Here is a 21,335-nt window from a genome sequence, read left to right as displayed (position 1 = left end):
AAAGGAGGAGGCTGCAATGCTTGGTAAGAAATGTACGCATTATCCTGCCCATGCAATTGTAACCCCTCTGTACAGTATGTTCACAAATAAAATAAAATAATTTTTTTTAAAAAAATGTACAAAAAAAAAGAAAAAAAGTTCTTTGATTTTTTTGGGAGGGATGGGAAAAATCCTGTATCTCTCTTGTGTCCATAATCAGCCTCTTGTAGGAGTCTCTGGTCTGCTTGTGGTGTTTGATTTTCCTGTGGCTTTGTTGGTTTCTTAAGTCAGTTTGTTTGAAAAGGCAGAAAAATGCTCTGCTTTACCCAGGATTTTGTGATCCTCCTCCCAGGCTAGTTCAATGGGAGGGAGATCTGCTTTGAGTATCACAAAAGAGGGAGATGGCTGTTTCCTCAAGTTTGAAGATGCTGTGATGAGGCTAGGTTCTGGGTAGAGTTGAGGCCTTTCAGCAAACAGTAGCTTTTCCCAGGGGCTAGTTTGTGAGAAACTCACAGAGCCCAGCCTGGAGCCACTCTCAGGGTTTATGTTTACTGAATTTCAATTGATTGTTAAGGCTGCTAAAGGGAGGGGCAGTCTCTGGCTCTGATTACCCAGTGAAGAAAGCCACTCCAGGGGCTGGCGCCGAGCTGTGTGACTTTTCCCTGGGTGGAGCTTAGTCTGGTAGGACAGGTTAGGTTCTTGTGACCTGCTAAATGACTCTAGTTTTCTTCCAAGGCCTGAGTTGGAGCTAGCAGCCCTGAGGAGCTTTATCAGTATCCAAGATGGAGATCTCCGGTACTGGGGGTGGAGAGGGGTGGCCTTCCCTCCCCTGCTCCCTAGGAAGGAGTGATGATGTTAGGCTTCTACTCACGCTGAATCTTGGTTCATGGGTCGTCTCTGGCCTGTGAACTGCAGGATGAAGATGTCTGCCCTTGTCGGTTCTTGCTGGTGTTGAGTAGAATACACTTGCCCGCTGCATCTGGCTCCTTCGTCCCCGACTCTCTGTTTTACAGGTATGGCGGTGGTAGCCGCAGCCACCACAGCTGCCGCCGCAGCGGCAGCTGCTGGCTAGTGCTCAGATCTGTCTCCTTGCTTGGATTTTCCCTCTCTGGCCTAACTCTCTGTACTGTGATGGCACACTTGGTGTGATTCTCTGGCTTAGGACTGTTCATTGGAACTCTAAAATTGCTTTCTATGGGAGATCTTGTTTAGCCCCCAGCTTCTCCTCTGCCATCTTCCCAGAAGTGTCCTCAAAATTTTTTTCAAGTATGTTTTACTACTTCACTTTGATCTGCAACTCTCCTAATGAATTTTAATAATGGAATATTTAAATAACTGAATTCACTACTAAACTTTTAAAGCTGAAATAATAATGTTCAAAATATTTAGATAATAGACTATTAGATGCTGCTAATGATTTCAATATATATTTTTATTGTAAAGATACTGTACAAAGGGGGTACAGTTACATGAGTAAGGTAATGAGTACATTTCCTATTGAGAATTGTTACCCCTCCTTTGTTTTGGCCCTATCATCCCTTCCCTCCCCACCTCCCCAACTTCTTCCTCCCCTTTCCCCTCCCCCACACTTGTAAAGTTCATTTCAACATAGCGTCTTCTACATCTCATTGTTACAATGGGTCAACCTGTAGCCTTATTTCAACATTTTGTAATTTCCCTTTCCTTCCCCTTTCCCTTAGAAAAATGTATAAACAAGATGCAGGGCACTGGAATCAAATACAGTGAAAACAGGGGTTATACTATGGGGGAAGAACATACAAAAGAAACAAAAAAAATCACATAGTACAATATAAACACATTAAAAAGAATAGCAAAAAAGATAAAGTTTCTTGTGTTCCTATCTTAGGTTCATTTGGCGTAACATCAGCTTATATGGCCATATGTCCATGCTGCTACTTTTTTAATTTTTATATTTCTTGCTTCAATTGTATATATTTTATTTCAACACTGTTAATCATAAACTGCCTTCTGACTCCTTCCAAAAGTTAATTTTAAAATACAATTTTGTCTTCCCACTTACAAAGCTTTTCTTACTTTAAGTCTTACTAATAAGTCTCCTACCTTGGTACCTGGTGTTGCATGGTATATTTTTATATACATTGGCTTATTAATCAAACAAAGAAACTTCAATTCCGTATATCAATATATGAGTACAATGCATCTTGATAAATGTCATCCTTCCATCTTTTTCCTCATCTCTATCAACTATACCAATCCTTTCAAGTTACCTGGTTCCATTTTCACATGTATACGATGAATATTATGACCGTAGTCACCATCTTCCTCTTTCTATTCATTTACATTCCCCACTCCCCCAACATGTCCCCTTGTTTAAGCTTCCTGGTAGTAATTTTATTCAAAGAATTTACACCATTGTAAATCTTTCCCACGTATACCCTACTTTAAACAATGTGTTTGTGCATTTTACCATTGTTTAACCAAATGAGTAAAGATCTGAGGTCAGCTGCAGAGCTCCAGGAATGTGAAAGGATCCATCAAAGGATCCTGCACATCCATCCCAGGGGATCACGCAAACCTGGCAGGCAGGAGAAAGATTATTACAAGGTTTATTAAAGAAGCTATATTTACCCTGGAGAGAGAAAGTATGGCAGCCTCTGCTATAAGTAGCAACAGGGTCTGAGGGATAGGAAGTGAAGTAGATTGAAGTTCAGGTGGATCTGGTTGGAGAGATGGAGTGGTCAGTAGGTCTGGGTGGAGCTGAGGACCAAAGGTGGGCAAAATGCTTACATTCCCTGCTCTGTTGTTTAATAAAAAATAAGGGGTACCAGGCCAGGGAGAGGGGTTTGGGCAGAGGTCGTTTCTTCTTCTGCTATAAAGGGGCAAAGTAGTCAAGGGTCCCTGTTTCGTTGCTCTACTGGGTACTGTTCAAGAAGCATATTCTTGACAATGGTTGATAAAGGTCCTCGTTTTCCATGACAAGTATTCTAAAATTTGAGACAATTAATAAAAGGCAAAGAATTGCCATGGAGGGATTGATTTCCAGAAGAAGCTATCAAAGATGTGAAATTGCCTTTTCTGTTATGGATTGGAGATACAGCATGATACCTGAATCCCAGCATCCTGGAGAAGGTAGAGTAAGACTTTTCCTGCTTTAGGCTTGCAGTAACCTAAGGAGGAGGTAACAGAGATATTTAAAAGTACCAGAGATAATGGATGTCCTGGGCCCTTTTGACTACTTCCTGCTTGCCTGGAGGCATCAAGGAATCCCTGGAGTGGGGATCTTTAGGGTTCAGTCTGCTCTGGGCAAGGCAGGGAAGTTTCAGTGATGTCTCCAGGTGCCTGTAGGAACAGGATGGACTTGACTTGTTCCCAGGTGGTATCCTGGGTGGGGTATGTTATCCTGTTGAAGGAAACTTTTGGAAAGATCAGGCAAAAAGCTGACAAAGTGACAAGGTCAGCTAACACGAATGACATAAGAGAACACACATTGGCCATGGGGCAGAAAAGTTCCATTTGCGCTATAGTCACAATTACAGCCCATTACTGGGAAGGAGGGATAACTGAACTCAGGGCAAGGAAGGCAGGAAGGGGGTGTCTAGGGTCTTTAGGATAACTAGGTAGGAGAGAGTGTAATGGAATGGTTGGAGTACCAGTCAGAAGCTACTATAGATACAAATAACAGGTAACAAAGGCAAAACTTAACTTTCTGTCCAGTTAGAAGGTAGACAGGTATGGATATTAGGTGGGCAAGCAACTATTTCTCTTGATCATCTGGCTCTGATTAATTTTGAAAGGGTGAGTGTGTAAAGTGACTCCATTTAGGATGTCATTTCCTCTTATTCCTCTCCATGGTCTTGGTTTTCCATGCAGAGGACTGATTTTTTTTGTGGTGGATTTCTCAGCATCTACTGCTGGGATACCTTGTCCCAGTTGGCATTTACGATTTGGGCTCAAGGCCTGGGCACTGTCCCTGAGCACTTCTGCTCAAGGCTAGTTCTCTACCAATTAGAGACATAATGCCATTGTAAGCCTTCATCTGGATACTTAGAGGTGAGAGTCTTGAGCCATGCCTCTAGTCTGGCTCTGTGCTGAGCTTGGAGCTGGAGTTTTAGAGGGATTCTTTTGTGCCCAGGGTGGCTTTGAACTATGGAAAAAGGAGTGTTTGTTACAAAAGCCTTTATTTCCAATTAAAGCAACAAGGAAATCAATGAGATATAGGTGACCTATAACTTGTTAACAATCGACTAATAATTACTTTCCAAAGCTTTTTCTTTTAATAAAACCCAGTAGCCGGGCGCTGGTGGCTCATGCCTTTAATCCTAGCTACTCAGGAGGCTGAGATCTGAGGATCGTGGTTCAAAGCCAGCCAGGGCAAGAGAGACCATGAGACTCCTATCTCCAATAAACCACCAGAAAACTGGAAGTGGCGCTGTAGCTCAGGTGGTAGAGCGCTTGCCTTGAGCTGAAGAGCTGAGGGACAGCGCCCAAGCCCAGAGTTCAAGCCCCACAACCGACCAAAAAATAAAAAAAAATAAATAATAAAACCCAGTAGATATTTTTTTTAAACTGGGACTGATTGGCACTCTAGGTACTGCCCATTGCCTCTAGGCAGCCTGTTTAAAGTGGCTTATCTCTTGGGCTAAAGCTGGGTAGCCTGTTTAACACTGTGATTTATAAAAACATTTTTCTGGCTGGCTGAAGAAGCTGATTTAGGCCCATCTCAATAGGGACACTATCTTATGTCTCTGTTCATCCTAATTTATCTTTTTTTACTGTGAAATACATCTTTAGGACAATTTTATCTCTGAAACATTTTTGTCTGGGAGCCCAGACACTCCCCAAAACTTCCCAAATTTTCACAAAGGGGACACCATTTTTAAATCCCTTTGTAAAAGTCACTTTAATGTGTATTTAAATGCTTCACTGAAACACTGGACTACACCCTCACCTCCCATTGGTTACCTGCAAAATTTTCTATATATACTGGTTAAAGACTTGGTTCACACTGGTTTTTGCATGCTGGTGCCACTGGTTTAGGCATCTGTACCTGGGCATAGTCACTCTGGTCCCTTGATCTTAAAGGGAGCTGATCGGTGCACAGGGAAAAAAATAAAGAATTAAAATCTTAGCCTTGGTTTACTATACATGGTCAGAGGTACAATATTTCACTCTTAGCATAGATGGATAAGGAATGACATAAATCACAGCCAATTTATATCTTTTCTAACTCCTTTCCCAACAAGGTCTTTTAAAACTGCCTGTTTTTTTTCCTTTGGCTTAATCAGGTCACAAAGTTTTAAATCAATTGACAAAGATTTTAGTAAGCAGAGTACTTGGTAACTTTTAAACCATATCATTTACATATAGACAAGTAGACAGACAAACGGATACATTTGTGCACAGATTATAGAGCACGCTTACACTTTAAAATCAGCTGTTTAAGGCTTTTTGGAATTACTTTGCCTAATTATGATGGAACCATATGGTCAGTTTAAACACAAAACTTTGCCAACAACAAGAAACTTTTAGTAAACAGGAGACAAGAATAGACATGTGACATGATATAATTGCACTGTTCATCAGGTCAGAGAGGGGAAAAGTCACAGAATCAAGTTGAGTTGGCACGAAAATCAAGTTGGCATGAAATAGCAGCTGAGCTCCCAGAATGCCAAGATGGTACATCTTCCACATGGTCAATGCTAGAGAGAGCTAAAGATTGACAGTGAGGGTGCATTACTTCTGGCACAACTGGAGCTTCAATTACCACCCCCCACAACAAAGGCAGAGGAGGAGTCCCACAGGGGATTCCACAAAGGAAGGGCATCCACTGGGAAGGCCACAAAAGAGGGTGTACCTCACAGGGAAGTTCACAAAAGGGGATGTACCTAGCAGGGCAGGCCACAGAGGAGGAGTTTAAACTTAAACTCATCCATACTTTTACCTTTGGTTGGAAAGGAGAGGTTAAGAGAGAGACAGAGACAGAGACAGACAGAGAGACAGAGAGACAGAGAGACAGAGAGAGACAGAATTCTACCTCCTGAGCATTCACATAAGTAGAGTTTTAAGTTTGGGGCCAAATTTGATTGTAAGGAAATTTAGTTCTGTCCTTTTCCATGGTAAGTGATGATGCAACCAAAATCTGACTGCGGGTGTCCCCAGCAGTGAATTTGGCTGAAAAAGTGGGAAACAACTAGTGGGAAATGCCATATTTCTCCATGGCATCCCTTGTTGGCATGGAGGCCATCAGCTAGGTTCTTGGTAGGGAGAGGGCCTGAGGCACCCCCCATGAAAAGCATGGAGCCTGAACAGTGATCACTTACCTAGAGGAAGGTAGAGTGCTCAGTCAGGAGAAAGTTACCTTGTTGGTACTCTGGTGGTAGGAGTTAGGATCTCAGGCTAGGTCTTGGGGAAGCTGGTCGAACCCCCATTCGAAGTGAAGCAGGGGAGCAAATCTATCAGGGAACTTATCCCCATAGAGCCACCAATGAAAGGCTCCCATCAAAGGATCCTTCACATCCATCCCAGAGGACCACACAGAGGCAAGCAGGGAGGAGAAAGATTATTACGAGGTTTATTAGAGGAGTCATATTTGCCCTGGAAAGAGCAGGACAGCCTCCGCTATAGGTAGCAACAGGGTCTGAGGGATAGGAAGTGAAGTAGAGGGAAGTTCAGGTGGGTTTGGGTAGAGAAAGGGAGGGGCAAGCAGGTCTGAGTGGAGCTGAGGACCAAAGGTGGGCATAATGCTTATAGAGTGAACTGCTTCTTTGCTCCCAGAGATGAAACTGCAGACCTCAGAAGTCCATTGGCATCTTCTCAGCATCCCACATAGAAAATTCCCAAGACTGCTTCTTGTATGTGAGGCACATAGAAGGGTTATGACACTCATAAATTATCAAGAACTGAACTGTCACTTAACCAGAAAGAAGGGGCTTTCAAGTGAAGGGATGGTTCTAAGTTGGAAAAGAAGATGGAGCATGAAGTTCTAGCAGTCCTCCTCATTGATGACAAGGCTGAATGCCAGTTTCTCTATCTGATCATATCCACATGAGTATAACCACGTGAAAATGAGGTCTTCCTTCAGCTTCCTTGGGATTCATTCATGAAAAACATCTCAGGATGTTTCACAACAAAGAGTCTCACACAAAGTATAAGATTTATTTTAGTATAAAAAGTTAAACTAGACAAAAATAGAAAACCAGAGAAACATTCCCTGGTCCCCGTGAAGGAACAAAATAGTGACATCGATAGCCTTTGTACTTCCTGAGCAGGAGAAAACATTGCGGTCTTGTACAAACCCTTTACCTCAGCCCTGGTTTCTTGGTGAATAAGGTCAATACTGTTATTCTAAAATATGTAGATGCTTCTGAGTTCACCAAAATATTGGACAATAGGTGAACATTGGGGCTCCTTTTTCACAGATATGTTTTATTTGTTGTTGGTGGTTTTATTGTTTATCTTTCTAAGTCTATCCATTCAGGAACAGTTGGTGGCCCTTTATTCTTTGAAAGGAGAAGGCAGATTACCATAATACCTTTCAGATCTAGTTCTTACAATTTAAAAATAAAGTTTAGTGAGAGGGCTTAACTGCTTCTACAGTTCAGTTCCTTATTTCAGCTTCTGAGTCTGGCCTTTTTGGTATTTGTTAAAAATAATAAAATTTCCCACCTCCTCATTCACATATCTTCCTCCAGATTAAAGATCTGCCCAGGAAGATAGTGGATGTGAAAATATCACTGAGAGCTGGCAAAGTGGAAATTTACATTGAAATAGTTTCTTGATTATTACCTTTTACATACAGACCTCTTTGTTCATTTGTTACCTTATAACTATAATTTAATAACAAGGAGGTTTTCTTATTATTTGGTTTGTTTACATTATGCTTCTCTAACGCCTTAAAGCTTAAAGATTACTCTAGTTTAAAGTGCAAACTTATGATGACCACATCATAGATCAAGTTTGCCATATGAAGGAGAAATGAAAAATCAAAGGAATCTTATTGCTTTGTCATTAATGCAGTGATAGCTCTTTTGCAAAATATGTATTGGAATTATTGATTAATACATGAAGAAATTTAAATGAAATACCTGGCATTCATTCAAATACAAATAAAAATACCAGACTATTCATTGTGCAATAAAGCTACTTAATTACCTTAATAACCAAGGATCAAAAAATCCATTGCTTTTTATTCTCCTCCTTCTATACCCCCAAATGGTTGGCTATTCTATTTAGATTTTTTTTGGTCGGTCGTGGAACTTGAACTCTGGGCCTGGGTGCTGTCCCTCAGCTCTTCAGCTCAAGGCGAGCACTCTACCACTTGAGCTACAGCACCACTTCCGGTTTTCTGGTGGTTTATTGGAGATAGGAGTCTCACGGTCTCTCCTGCCCGGGCTGGCTTTGAACCGCAATCCTCAGATCTCAGCCTCCTGAGTAGCTAGGATTACAGGCGTGAGCCCCCAGCGCCTGGCTCTATTTACATTTTTAATGTCTCAGAATATCTTTGGAAATTTGAAATCTTTTATCCAATGCAGCACTCAATTCTAGAGGGGAGTGAAAGAGAGAGTCTCTACTTTCCATCTTGGATGATTGAGTACAATATCATTTAAAAAATCATGGTTCACACTAATATTTCACAAGAATGAAATTAAAATATGCCTTAAAACACAATATCTTTCAAAGAGAAGTAAAATTAGTCATTAATTAAACTGGTGTTCAGCAACAAAGTTATTTTGTGTCTAGTAATATTATCTACAAACAATATTATGAATCCATTTACTATTGGGAAAGGATAATGACATCCATAAAAACATGCTTCAACAGTATTTTTGGAAATTCATGAATTGTTTCTGTAATCCTTGACTACTGAGGAATTTAAATGTATGACATTCATTTATAAGAGAAGGACTAATAAACCTAAATTTCCATTTAAATTAAAATATAAATTTTCTTGTGTCCAACCATAAATATAATTTACCTGTTACATATCAACTGAATGGTGTTCCATTATGCAATCAGATCTAGAAAATTCTCTAATTACATTTAGCAGAACTTTTGCAAGAAATGCTTTTATTATTGAATAGTTTGTTTTTTTAATATAATTTATTATATACTATAAAATTGTAAAATACAAGTAGTACAGGAAATTACTATTAACAGATGTTAACTTGTAATATAAATAGTATGAAGTTAAAGTGAGTAAAATAACTTCCTAAAGGCAATTTGTTTTCTGGAGGCCGTTTTGTAAGTAAATATTAGCAGCAAAATTATTTTTACCATACTAAGTGTGATACTTTTAAAAAAAAGCATCTTTTTTTTGTTCTGTTACTTTATATTTCTCATTCAGGAAATTATACCAGGCGATCAGTTATTGGGGTTATAGCCACATTTCAGATTTTGAGTGGTTTAACATTATGTATGGTCAAATACCAAAATCAACATGAGAATGCCAAAATTTAATAACATAAACATAGGTCTCACTTTCTTCAACACTAACTAAAATGAGCACATTAATCTTTATATCTTGAAATTCTGATTGGCTCTCCTTCATGTCCATTTCATATTGGGCTGAAAAATACAATAAAATTCTATAAGATGAAAATGAAAAATCTGTGCTAGGGCCAAGTGTGATAGTTGTAAATTAATCAAATAGGGACATAGAAAATTAGATAATAGGCAAAATAATTTTGTAATGTGATATCAAAATTTTTAGAATCTTCCATGATTTTCAGTCTAATTTTAAACAAGTGCTTTAGTCTGAAGGCTTTCCTTTTCCCACTCCTCTCTTATTACAGGCTGTGAGCACAGATCCAGTCCCAGTGAAACTACACTATGACAAATCACATGACCAGGTGTGGGTGCTAAGCTGGGGCACTATGGAAAAGACTTCACCCACACTACAGGTAAGCACTGTCCCTCTATGTGTATTTGAGAGAATGATGACATTAGAATTTGTAAATGTTCCACTAGTTCCACTTAACAATGATAGTCTCCATCTGAGAACTATAGTTTTCACTCACTAGGTCTACACAGCAGGGAAAGAAATGTCTAATCAAGTGTTGTTTGGATTGGGGAAAGCTGTGGGTCATGTTCATTAACAGTTATATTTATATGCAAAAAAATAATGTTAAAAAGTTAACATTAAAAGTAAGCATTAGAGAAGAAAAGTCATTAAAAATAAAGAACTTTATTTTACTTACTGGGTCAGTTTATCATCATTATAACAGAATTCCTGAGGCTAAGTATATTATAAAGCATAGAAGTTTCTTTCGATTTCTGGTTATGGAATCTTTGAAGTGCAATCACATCCAGCGGCTTCTGCAGAGGGCGCTTTGCTGCAACATAACCTGGAGAATGTTGTGCTTGTAGAAACTGTGCATGTATATGTACCTGCAAGGTTTCTCTGTGCTACAACACCAGCCCTCAATAGGGAATTGATCCCTTACTTCATGAATGAATTTGTCTATTCATGAGGACTCTGCAAATATCCCAGAGAAGGTCCTCCTGTTGTGACACTATTCCCTCAATAAGGGATGAATCTCTTTCTTAATTCATTAATGATTTTATCTTCTCCTGAGGGCTCTGAAAATACCCTAGTTTCTACTACTCATGACTGTGCACCAAGACCACATTTCTGACTGGTGAACTTTTAGAGGGCACATTGAAAGCAAAGTTATCTGTCAGTAGGCAATATTTGGTGGGACTATGTGAGAAGGCCAGGAGAATTAGATCACAGGAAACTCCATTTCACTACAGACATAACCGGTTCACTTTTAATTGGGGAATATTCTGGTATTCTTGTGAGTTTGCTTCTTCTTTAAAATTGTTTTTCTGAGGACACCAGACACAGAAAAGGAAAATATGCATTTTGATATGATGACTCTTTGGCACAATTTCTCAATATTAGGAGTCATAGGTTTAAGAGGAAATAAGGAATCAGAAAAAATTTTTAGTTCTGGAAATATGTTTCATACAGTTTTGCAAATCACTTTTTGATTAGAGTTTTGACTCAGATATGTCCTTTCTTACCATGCCCTAAATCATTAACCTCTGGTCATTTTTTTAAGCAAAATATGTTGTGGCCAATGTTTCCATTTCTAATCACTGTCACTGATATATTATGTGTTGCAGAATTAAATCACAAATAACAGCTATTTAAAATATTTTAATTGGTTATCTAAATAGTTGCTTAATTTGTGTTTAACATAAAACATACAATTTCAGTTATTTATTTTGTAAATAAGCCACAGCAAAATGTGGTTATCTTAAACCAACTTAAAAGATGGCATATCCTTCTAAGTTAATTCTATTTTCAAAGACCTATTGGTTTGATTGAGGTGTGAAATTTGGTATGTAGATACTAGGCCAAAAGTCTAGGAGTGCTTTGTTAACTCAGGCTTCTGGTTCCTATTTCCAAATAAAGTGACTCCTTGAAGGGCAGAGAAAAGAGATTTATTACATGGCACCCACAAGAAGACAGCACTTTATTAAGACTTTAGCAATTTCCCATTGTACATGGGCCTAAGTTTAAATTGAGAGAATTGAAGCAGTGAGAAAAATACGTATTGTTAAAAGAGTACCAGGTCGTAGATTTGGTCTGATTGATTATTATCTCTGTCTTTGTCTCTGGAGGCGGGGAAGATTTTCTGTGGCTTTGGCTATTCTCTTCAAGAGAAAAATGGCATTGTCTGTCTGAGGGGCACTTTGTCTTTTGTCAGAAGATGCTTATTGGTGAATCCTGTTGTTCCTGGAGTACAAGGCAATTATAAAATGACTGTAGCAGGAATTGGTAGAGAACAAAGAGCACAAGGTATAAATAAGAGACTGGAGGCCAAATTTTAATAAATGCACATGCTCAAGCACAGTGGCTCCAATCACCTCTAGGTCCAACGTGGGCTCACTCACATATTTTGCTTAAAAAAATGACCAAAGGTTAATGATTTAGGGCATGGTAAGAAAGGATATATCTGAGTCAAAACTCTAATCAAAAAGTGATTTGCAAAACTGTATGAAACATATTTCCAGAGCTAAAAATTTCTTCTGATTCCTTATTTCCTCTTAAACCTATCACTTCTAATATTGAGAAATTGTGCCAAAGAGTTATCATATCAAAATGCATATTTTGCTTTTCTGTGTCAGAAGGACTAGTGACCTTCCAAGTGCCATGTGCCCCTTGTAGGTCACTCTGGTCCTTTATTTAGGCACCATCACAGCAGAACAGTGTCAGGTAACAAGAGAGTAATGTTAGAAGGCTAGTTAAGATCCAGGCACATGCAAAATTCACATAATGTGACTTTTACCACATCCTAGTTACCAAATCAAATGCTATTGTCTGTCCAGATAGGAAGTCATTTATTGACATATTGTCATAAGGCAGAGTTGAGGTTTAGTGAAACTTCTCTTTAAAGGTAGGAGGGTCCTTGGCTTGGATCAGAGTATAAGAATTTCTGAACAAGTCACAATGGTAAGAAAACTTGGAAGAGCTTTATTGAATAAGTAAACAGGCAGACAAACACAAACAGATTAAAAAAGTAGACAAACCGAAGGACAGGGGCACATTCTAGCAGAGTGTGGATGCTCTCATGAGGAAATAAAGAAATACAGGGAGACAAACACACAGAGAGATGCAGACCCAGACCCAGACCCAGATACACACACACACACACACACACACACACACATGGAGACACACACAGAGACACCCAAAGAGTCACACAGCTCCTTGGATTGTTGGGGTATATATAGATTGTAAAGTTATACAAACCAAGTCCTTTGTCTTTGCTCTTATCACACATGGTGTTAATACTTGGGGTGATGAATACATCCCTCAGAAAGGAATGCATCCTGTTATATCTTCCTAAAGCAAAAGATAGCATTTCTAAGTTCCTAAATATCATATTTCTGAATTTCCTTCACCAGGCCTCAATTTCCTTAAGTTATCCTGCTTCATTTCCCCTAAAGTGACTGTGTTTCCTTACTCTTAAGGGAACTATATCAAGGAATATCTCCTGTATTTGCTGTAAGCAGACCATTCCTCATTTTCCATTCATCTATCCTACTTCAATACTGGCTGATACTTCCCCCTCCTAGCTGGAAGTATGATCAATATCATGAATCTTGGCGAGGCTGAGCAGGAGCTCAGGGTATAGTTACTTGAGATTTTGTTTTGTATATAATCTTTACAAAATGAATAAAACAGGTTAATAAGTATGTTGTCTAAAATACCTATTCTTACAAATTATTTCAATAATATTAAGAATTTGTTATTTAGTTATCTTAAACCTTAGAAAAACTAAAAAACCATAAATTACTTTTTCTTAAAAAACTGTACAGATTTACAACATACTACATTCTTCAGAATCAATTATTTCCTTCTCCATTGGGTTAATCTATTTGGACAGATGAAAATATGTTCCATAGTTGAAATACTTAATTTAAATAATTTAGGTAAATAAATTAAATATTTTACAAATTCCCCATCCAAACAAACAGACTTTATGTAAGTATTAAACAGTCACAGAAAATGAGTTTTTCTTCTCAGAATGCTAAAAATGTTTTATGCTAATAGACTATGTAGAATTAATGTTTACTAAATGGTAAATATGTTATGAAAAACATCTGAAAATATAAAAGAAAGTGTAGACATTGAGCATTGAAAGGAGTGTCACATCCATTCCAGGGGACCAGGCAGAGGCAGGCATGCACAGGAGAAAGATTATTACAAGGTTTATTAGAGGAATACAGGAATGGGAGGAGTTCAGGTCTGAATGGAGCTGAGGACAAAATGTGGGCGTAATACTTACATTCCCTGCTTTGTTGTTTAATAAAAATACGGGTACCAGGCTGGGGGTATGGGTGGAGGCCGTTTCTTCTGAAGCTACTTCCTGCTGTCAAATTACTCTTTTATTTAGAGAATTACTCTTGTGTTTAGAGAAACAATCTGTAGTTTAAGAAAAATTGAAAGGCAGAAAAGAAATCCTTTGTAAGATTCACACATAACTGCAGCTTTAACTGTCCAATAGGAAAAGAAGAAGAAACTGGAATTCAGGAACTCTGACAAGAACTAATGGAATTTTTAAGTATAATAGGATATCAAAAATAGAACCTTTCCTCTAATTGATCATGAAGTTTAAGAACTAGGAATGAGAGAAAAGCTATGTTGATTAAAACTTACATTAATTGGTTATTTTCAATTTACAGAAGAAAAACATTAAAATATGTTTCCATATGTTGCAACACTTTTCAAAGTTATGTTACATAACCTTTATTTTGGAATTTTCTGGTTGTAGTACTAGCTTTGTTCTGCTTGAAGAATGTTGTTCTAATAACTGAATTACATCACCTTATTGTTAGTTTTATTTTTTCTGGTTATAGCAAAGAGCACATTGTTCTCATACAAATATTACTTATGAGTATATTTATGCTCATTTTCCTCAATAATGTTAATATGTCCTGAAAGTTTTGTCTAGGAATTGTTTAGACCTTTCAGAGAGTCCTTACAATATTTAACCAGTAACAATATTACTACTTATGGTATCACCAACTACAGTGTCACCTATAGTGTCCTATAAGATTATAGGAATATCTTTGTATTTGTGATCCTGTTGACTATGTGACATGTGACTATATATATATATTTTTTTTTTTTTTGGTCGGTTGTAGGGCCGGAACTTTGGGCCTGGGCACTGTCCCTAAGCTCTTCAGATCAAGGCTAGTGTTCTACCACTTGAGCCACAGCACCACTTCTGGCTACTTTCTGCTTATGTGGTGCTGAGGAATCAAAGCCAGGGCTTCATGCATGCAAGGAAAACACTATCACTAAGCCACCTTCCCAGCCCATGTTACTATATTTTGTATTCTAAGCATATGTTGCTCAAGATAAATATTTTTAGCTTTTGCTTTCTTCATAGAAATAAACATTTCCATATGAAAAACTATCAAAATGATTACAAATGGTAATAGTCTTAGTTATATATATGCTAATTTTTAAGGGGCACAATAAAGATTCTGTAAAAATAAGTGTCAGAAATTCTTGTTTACAATTAAACCTCCTACCATTAAGGAAATGTACTTCCCAGGTTCCACTAAGCATGGAATGTTATGTTTAGGTAATCACCCTGGCCAGTGAGAACGTGCCTCACCACACCATCCACACCCAGCCAGTTGGAAAGCAATTTGACAGAGTGGATGACTTTTTCATTCCCACCACATCACTCATTATAACACACATAAGGTAAGTGCTAAATGACCACCTGATTAAGTGTTCTTTCTAATATCAATGAAAGCCACATGAAATCATATGACAGTGGAGTTACAGAGATAAGATTTCATATGATGTGGTTTGCCGACACTTACATGATGTACTTTTATTTATCAATATTAGAGACAAATTTCTTGCTTTATACTTCTTTCCATGCCTAATGAAGAGCTGAATTTGTCAATTGGGCATTCATTTTGTTATTCTTATTAATGTAACATAGAATATTTTCCAAATTGTCATCAGAGTCCTGTCTCCTAGATTCTTACAAAATGCTGGTATTTCCTGAAAAATGTAAATGACTTAAATACTAGACTTACTTATCACAGAGAATATCAGTTCTAACTGAATGTGGTTCAAGAGCCCTAACCACAGAAATCCATTCAATAAAAATTTACAAATTATTTTATTAATTGAAATTCATATAAGTAGTAGGCAGTGAAAGATATTGATAAGCAATAGCTAAAGTCTGCACTTTGTTTCGTGAGACAGGTTTGGTGCTTTCTATCTCTTCATGTATTTCCAAAAAGTACAAAAGTAGTATTAATTTCTAGTGATATCTGTCTCAGGCCTCCTAGAAGTGGTTAAAGCATTGAGGAAGTGTGGGTCTGGAGTGTACAGTTAAGTTGTACACAGTAGGGACTAGGAGGGACTGACTGTGATTCTGTGCTGGAGAGTGAATCCACATGTCAGAACACTGTATCTTCTTGGGCTTTGAAAGACCATTACTGAGCTGGAGTTGCAGCAAAGTGATCTTTTCATATACTCATAAGATAAAAAGTGTATTTCAGAATATTTTAGCATTGTTATTTCTTCGGAGTATGTGGTGAAATACATCTGTATCTATCTAGTGATTTATATTTAATTTATTATGGATAAAAACAAATTATGGCAATCCTGTCTGCACAAAGAATCCCGTTTTGCTGAGCAAGATTTATGAATAACTTTCTTATTATAGCTCAAAATAGTTATTTCCTATTATGACCATGAATGTGAAAACTGGCATATATCTCCAAATGAGCTGTGAAATTTGTAAAGCATTTTCAGAAACACTTGAATAATAGATGTGGTCCTTCTCCTACCTGTTTGCTCTATTGGACTCTTAACCAAATTTGGCATGTGTGCAAATATGTGTGGCTGAGAAAGAATCTGATATACTTTCTGACTAGTGCACTAAGTAGATACTTCCATATCAGAGGGTCTGACCCAAAACAAATGTTTCGTTAGTATTCATTTCCTTGCTTTGACCTTTCAACACATTAATATGATTATTGCTCAGACTGCATATATTCTTATTTCAAATGATTTCTATTCTAACAGACTTAAATTTTATGTCCTCAGAGACTATGGAATAGCAAAAATTTAATTCTTAATTCTCACAGGATTAGAAAGAACAGTGTCAAACTGTAATGTACCTGGTGCAGGAAAAAGCTGTCTTCCTGATGTTCCGATTTCTCCGATTTCTCAGTGCCTAACACATTACTGGACATTTAGTGAGTGCCTTATCTAGAACACTTGGACGGTGTGGCTCCTGTGAATTGAAGAGAGAACCTACCCTTACTGTCACACAAACCCAAATATACTGTCCTAGAGGCAGTGTTTGTTATTGACTCTGGCAACCAGAGCACCACACTCCATTCCCTTCTGAGGGATGAAATAAAAGAATGGAGTATTAAATTGTTCAATAACAGTTGTTATGAAGACTATTCACAATCTACACAGGTTCATTGGTTTTATTAGGTTACTCTCTTTTCCCTGGCTTGTTTTACTTCATTTTTTCCAGATTTTTTTCCCATTCATTTTATTTCTGTACCAGTAGTTCTCAGGACTTTTTAGTTGTATGGTAAATCACGAGTGTGGAAAATACCAAATAGATATGATAACTTGTTTGTGAGTGTACTTCTATGTATGTATATAGATTTCTACATATCATAGTATATTTCTTCTTCCATATGTATATGGAAAACATGTCATAAACATTAAATATATGAAAATAATTCTACAAATTTGTATTAAATTTTGTAGTTTTAGCATGTTTGAAATTCTCAACACTTCAAAATTTTGAAATCCCGATTCAGGCCTTTTTGAGCTCCAATAGGAATTGGAATTTCAGCCAAATGTTTTTGATAGGCAGGGTGTATGTGAATGAGGGACTGCCAGCAGTATCATTCAGTGAAGTCGATGCCCTGCTCTGGGGGAAAGAGCCTCTACCCTGAGCATCATTCCTTGATTTCCTACAGAATGAGAGCTGGTTAGTGAATTATCCCTTCTGGTTTTAATAAATGAAAAAAAAATGTTCTTGAAAAATCAGAAGCTTATATGAGGGCAAGACTTGGGATAGCCAGAAGGAACAATGCCATTCTAGATTTGTTCGTAATTAAAAATTTCCTTAAACTCTTGAGTTCTGGGAAACAGGGAAATCTTGAGACCTTGTCCTTATTTTCTTGAAGGAATAAATGTAAAAGAAAGTTTCAGAAAAGTTATACTTCTGTCTCAGAAACTCCCACAAACTTGCTACATACTTTCCTACAACAGTGTGAACTCTTCAAGACAAAAAAAAAATCTGACTTAAAATTTGGTTAGTAACACAGAGATGTTTTTCTGGTAGTTACTGAAAATATATTCAGTCTATAAAATATAATCAATTAGTCTATATGTTTGTGACCTCTAATTGTTTATAGAGATGATGATCTGTGAATTCTCACAATGTATTTCTTTGAACATATAATATTGCATTGTTCACACTGGTAATTCATCCCATGTTTCAATATTAACTAACCACCATTTTTAAGACTTGCAATTACTTGGGCTGGGAAGGTGGCTCAGTGGTAGAGTGCTTGCCTTGTATACCTGAAGCCCTGAGTTCGATTCCTCAGCACCACATAAGCAAAAAGAAACAAAACCGGAAGTGGCTCTGTGGCTCAGGTGGTAGAGCGCTAGCCTTGAGCTGAAGAGCTGAGGGTTAGTGCCCAGGCCCAGAGTTCAGGCCCCACGACCGGACTCCCCCTCCCCAAAAAAGACTTGCAATTACTAAAGGATATCCTATAGAAACCCTATACTTCAGCAAAAACTGATATGTTTTGAATTATCATCCTATAGCTGAAGGATTTATGTAACCAAAAGAAGTATATTTGGTAATCACATGAGAAAGATAACTTAAAGAATTTTGCTTTACATTTCTTATACAAGCTGGGTGCTGGTGGCTCACACCTGTAATTCTAGCTACTCAGAAGACTGAGATCTGCGGATCACAGTTCAAAGCCAGCCTGGCTGAAAATATTTGCAATTCTTATAAGAATCAATAATGTTTATCCCATACAATAAACATTAAAATGAAAATAATGATGGTGTGTGTGTGTGTGTGTGTGTGTGTGTGTGTGTGGTATGTGATATGCACACATGTATATGTGTGCATGAACACACCATTTCTGGAGCTTGAACTCAGAGCCTGAAAGCTTTTTTTAGACTTTTCACCCAAGATTGATGTTCTTACACTTGAACCACAGCTATTCTTTTTTTTCTATCTAATTGGAGATAAGTGTCTCATTGGCTTCCTTGACTAGACTGGCTTTGAACCTCAATCCTCAGATCTCAGCCTCCTGAGTAGCTAAGATTATAGATGTGAGCCACCAGAACCTGGCCATTATTTTTGAAAATGAAAAATGTGCTATAACCATGGACATTTTTGTTATTCTACTCATATTGGTATTTGAAAGTTATTATACAGCTAATTATCATGTTAAATTGACATTTTAATAACACATGTAAATCGATGTGTTGAATAATATTATAATTTTGCTGATCAAATAATTTCTTTATCATATGGAAAATTCACGAGATCCAGTAATTCTTATTATCAATCTTTTGGAATTAGTTAAGAAATTAGAATGTAATCAAAAATAAGTTATTATTTTTCATAAACAGTTTTGACAATGGTTCTATTAAACCTCAAAGCAATAAATCTCATAAAGCAGAGGCATTTACATAATTGATTGTTTTATTTTCAGTACCATCCTAAGAAGAATTTTCAACTTTTAGTTTCACTCTGTATGGATACTGGAGCTTGCCAGGCAGAATTTACATAAAATGAGGAACACAGCAGGCCTGGCAGTATGTCATGTAACCATGTTTTCTTTTAATGTCTGCCTAAAAATGAGCAAGGTGAAGAAAACTGTCAGAGTAAAAGAAGAAGCTGAGAGGAGAACAATATTTTGGACTGAGGGATCAAGTTTTTCATAGTGATCTCCTTTAAAATATGTTCAATAATTCTTCCTGAAATTCCTATATTTTAGTAGTGGGGGAATAAAGGGAGCTCTTCACTGATGACAGAGCACAACATGGAATGTGCCACAGCTAAGTGCTTTACACAAGGTCAGAAAGAGCATCAGTAATTAGGTGTTAATGGTTCACACTTGTAATCCTAGCTATTCAAGAAGCTGAGATCTGAGGATTACAGTTTGATACCATCCAGGCATACAAGTCCATGGGATGCTTATCTCTAATTAACTAGCCAAAAGCTGGTATGGCTCACGTTGTAGAGCAACATCCTCAAGCAGAAAAAGCCTAAGGAACAGTGCCAGGCCCTTGAGTCTAGTACCAACCCTTATCCCCTCTTCCTGCAAAAAATAGCATATGCAAGCAATGGACTTGTGAAAGAAACAGGAAAACAAAGGTATCACTATCTGGATTGCAAGGGAAGAGAAACTATCTGATCCACCTTCTGTTATCAGTGAAAAGCCTTTATGTTTTTCTTTTATATATATATATATATACACTGTTGTTTGATCTAAGGGCCTCATGCTTGGCAGGTAAGCCTACTATGGCTGTGTCATGACACTAACATTTGTGGTGCTGAAGAATTGAACACAGGGCCTCATGTATGCAAGGCAAACACTCTACCACTGAGCCATTTTCCCCTATATGTAACTTTTTGATGATTGGATAGGGGAGGGGAGTCTCAAACTCTTACTTTGGCTGGCATCAAATAATGATCCTCCTGATATCTATTTCCTGTGTAGATAGGATTACAGATATGAATGATAGTCCCCACTTGAACTTATAATCAGTGATTTAATGACAAACAGTAAGATGAATAGCATACAGCTGTAAGTTACATGACCTGGAAAGCCATACACATTATTTTAAAATCTTGGTAATATCAATTCTCAATTCTTTCTTCTCCTCTGAGTTTGGCCTGCTCACAAAATAAGAGAATATACAATCAGTGTTTCTCATAACATTCCTCCCTTCCCCACCAAACACAGCAAAATAATGTTAGTGTGGGCTGAATTTCTTAGATTGGGATACCCATCAGTTTAGAAGGGTTGAAAAAGACAATGAGAGCTGGAAGGCATTTCTTAATGACCCCCAAGGACCCAATGTGGATGAGAGCACATAAAAGACTGAATCTTGTTTCAAATCAGTCAGAATCCTGGTGCAGAGTGTCTGTGGCTTCACTGCAAGTGGAATAGGAACTGAGCTGAGAAGTCCTGGATGCCACCCAGCAGCCTGGACAGGCTGTTACAAATTACAGGAAAAAGAAAAGAGAAAACATTAAGAAGGACTAGGATTGATAGATGTTTATTTAAAGTGTCTACAGGGAAAAATAAGCACTCTATGAAAGTGAAATTGTATCATACTTCCTAATATTTTATCAAATTTGTCAAAACAAAAATTATATATATGTATATATACATATATACCTATATGTATATGTAAATGTGGCTAACTATAAATCAACACAATTCTACTTCTGTAATTTGATTCATAGGCCAGGTGTGTGGCAACACTGCTTGCACTCAAGTTTTCTGTGTTCATTGGAAAACTTCATACAAGTGGAAAAGAGCTATCCAATGGTATTTTAAGAAAGTATATCCTCTGATATTTAATCCTCAGTTAAAATAGTTCAAAAATATCTCACAGTTCAAGAAGTATATTCTTTTACTAGTCAACCTTCTATGCCAATTCAAATAATAGAGAGAAAAGGCTGGGAGGGGGGCGGGGTAAGGAGGGGTGGAGGACAGTATAGCCAGAAATCAAAATTCAATCTACATTCTTTCAAATAATGAATATCTGAAACCTTTGTAAATTTTGAGATTCTGCGATGTCCTTTCTTTGTTCT

At 37.5% G+C, this 21,335-nt stretch overlaps 1 protein-coding gene across 3 annotated transcripts in view; it reads left to right on the top strand.

Annotated features, from left to right (window-relative positions):
* Fstl5 (follistatin-like 5) overlaps positions 1-21,335 on the top strand; it is a 790,918-nt gene that overhangs the window by 716,715 nt on the left and 52,868 nt on the right. For all 3 annotated transcript variants that reach the window (XM_013031832.1, XM_013031833.1, XM_013031834.1), the window contains 2 exons: positions 9,753-9,860; positions 15,066-15,190. In XM_013031832.1, the coding sequence (XP_012887286.1) occupies positions 9,753-9,860; positions 15,066-15,190 (233 nt within the window). The remainder of the gene's footprint in view (positions 1-9,752; positions 9,861-15,065; positions 15,191-21,335) is intronic.

The sequence above is a fragment of the Dipodomys ordii genome, unplaced genomic scaffold (assembly GCF_000151885.1).
Source record: "Dipodomys ordii isolate 6190 unplaced genomic scaffold, Dord_2.0 Scaffold145, whole genome shotgun sequence".
NCBI classification, from domain to species: Eukaryota; Metazoa; Chordata; class Mammalia; order Rodentia; family Heteromyidae; genus Dipodomys; species Dipodomys ordii.
The sequence above is the reverse complement of the archived record's forward strand: the minus strand, read 5'-3'. Positions and strand labels throughout refer to the sequence as shown.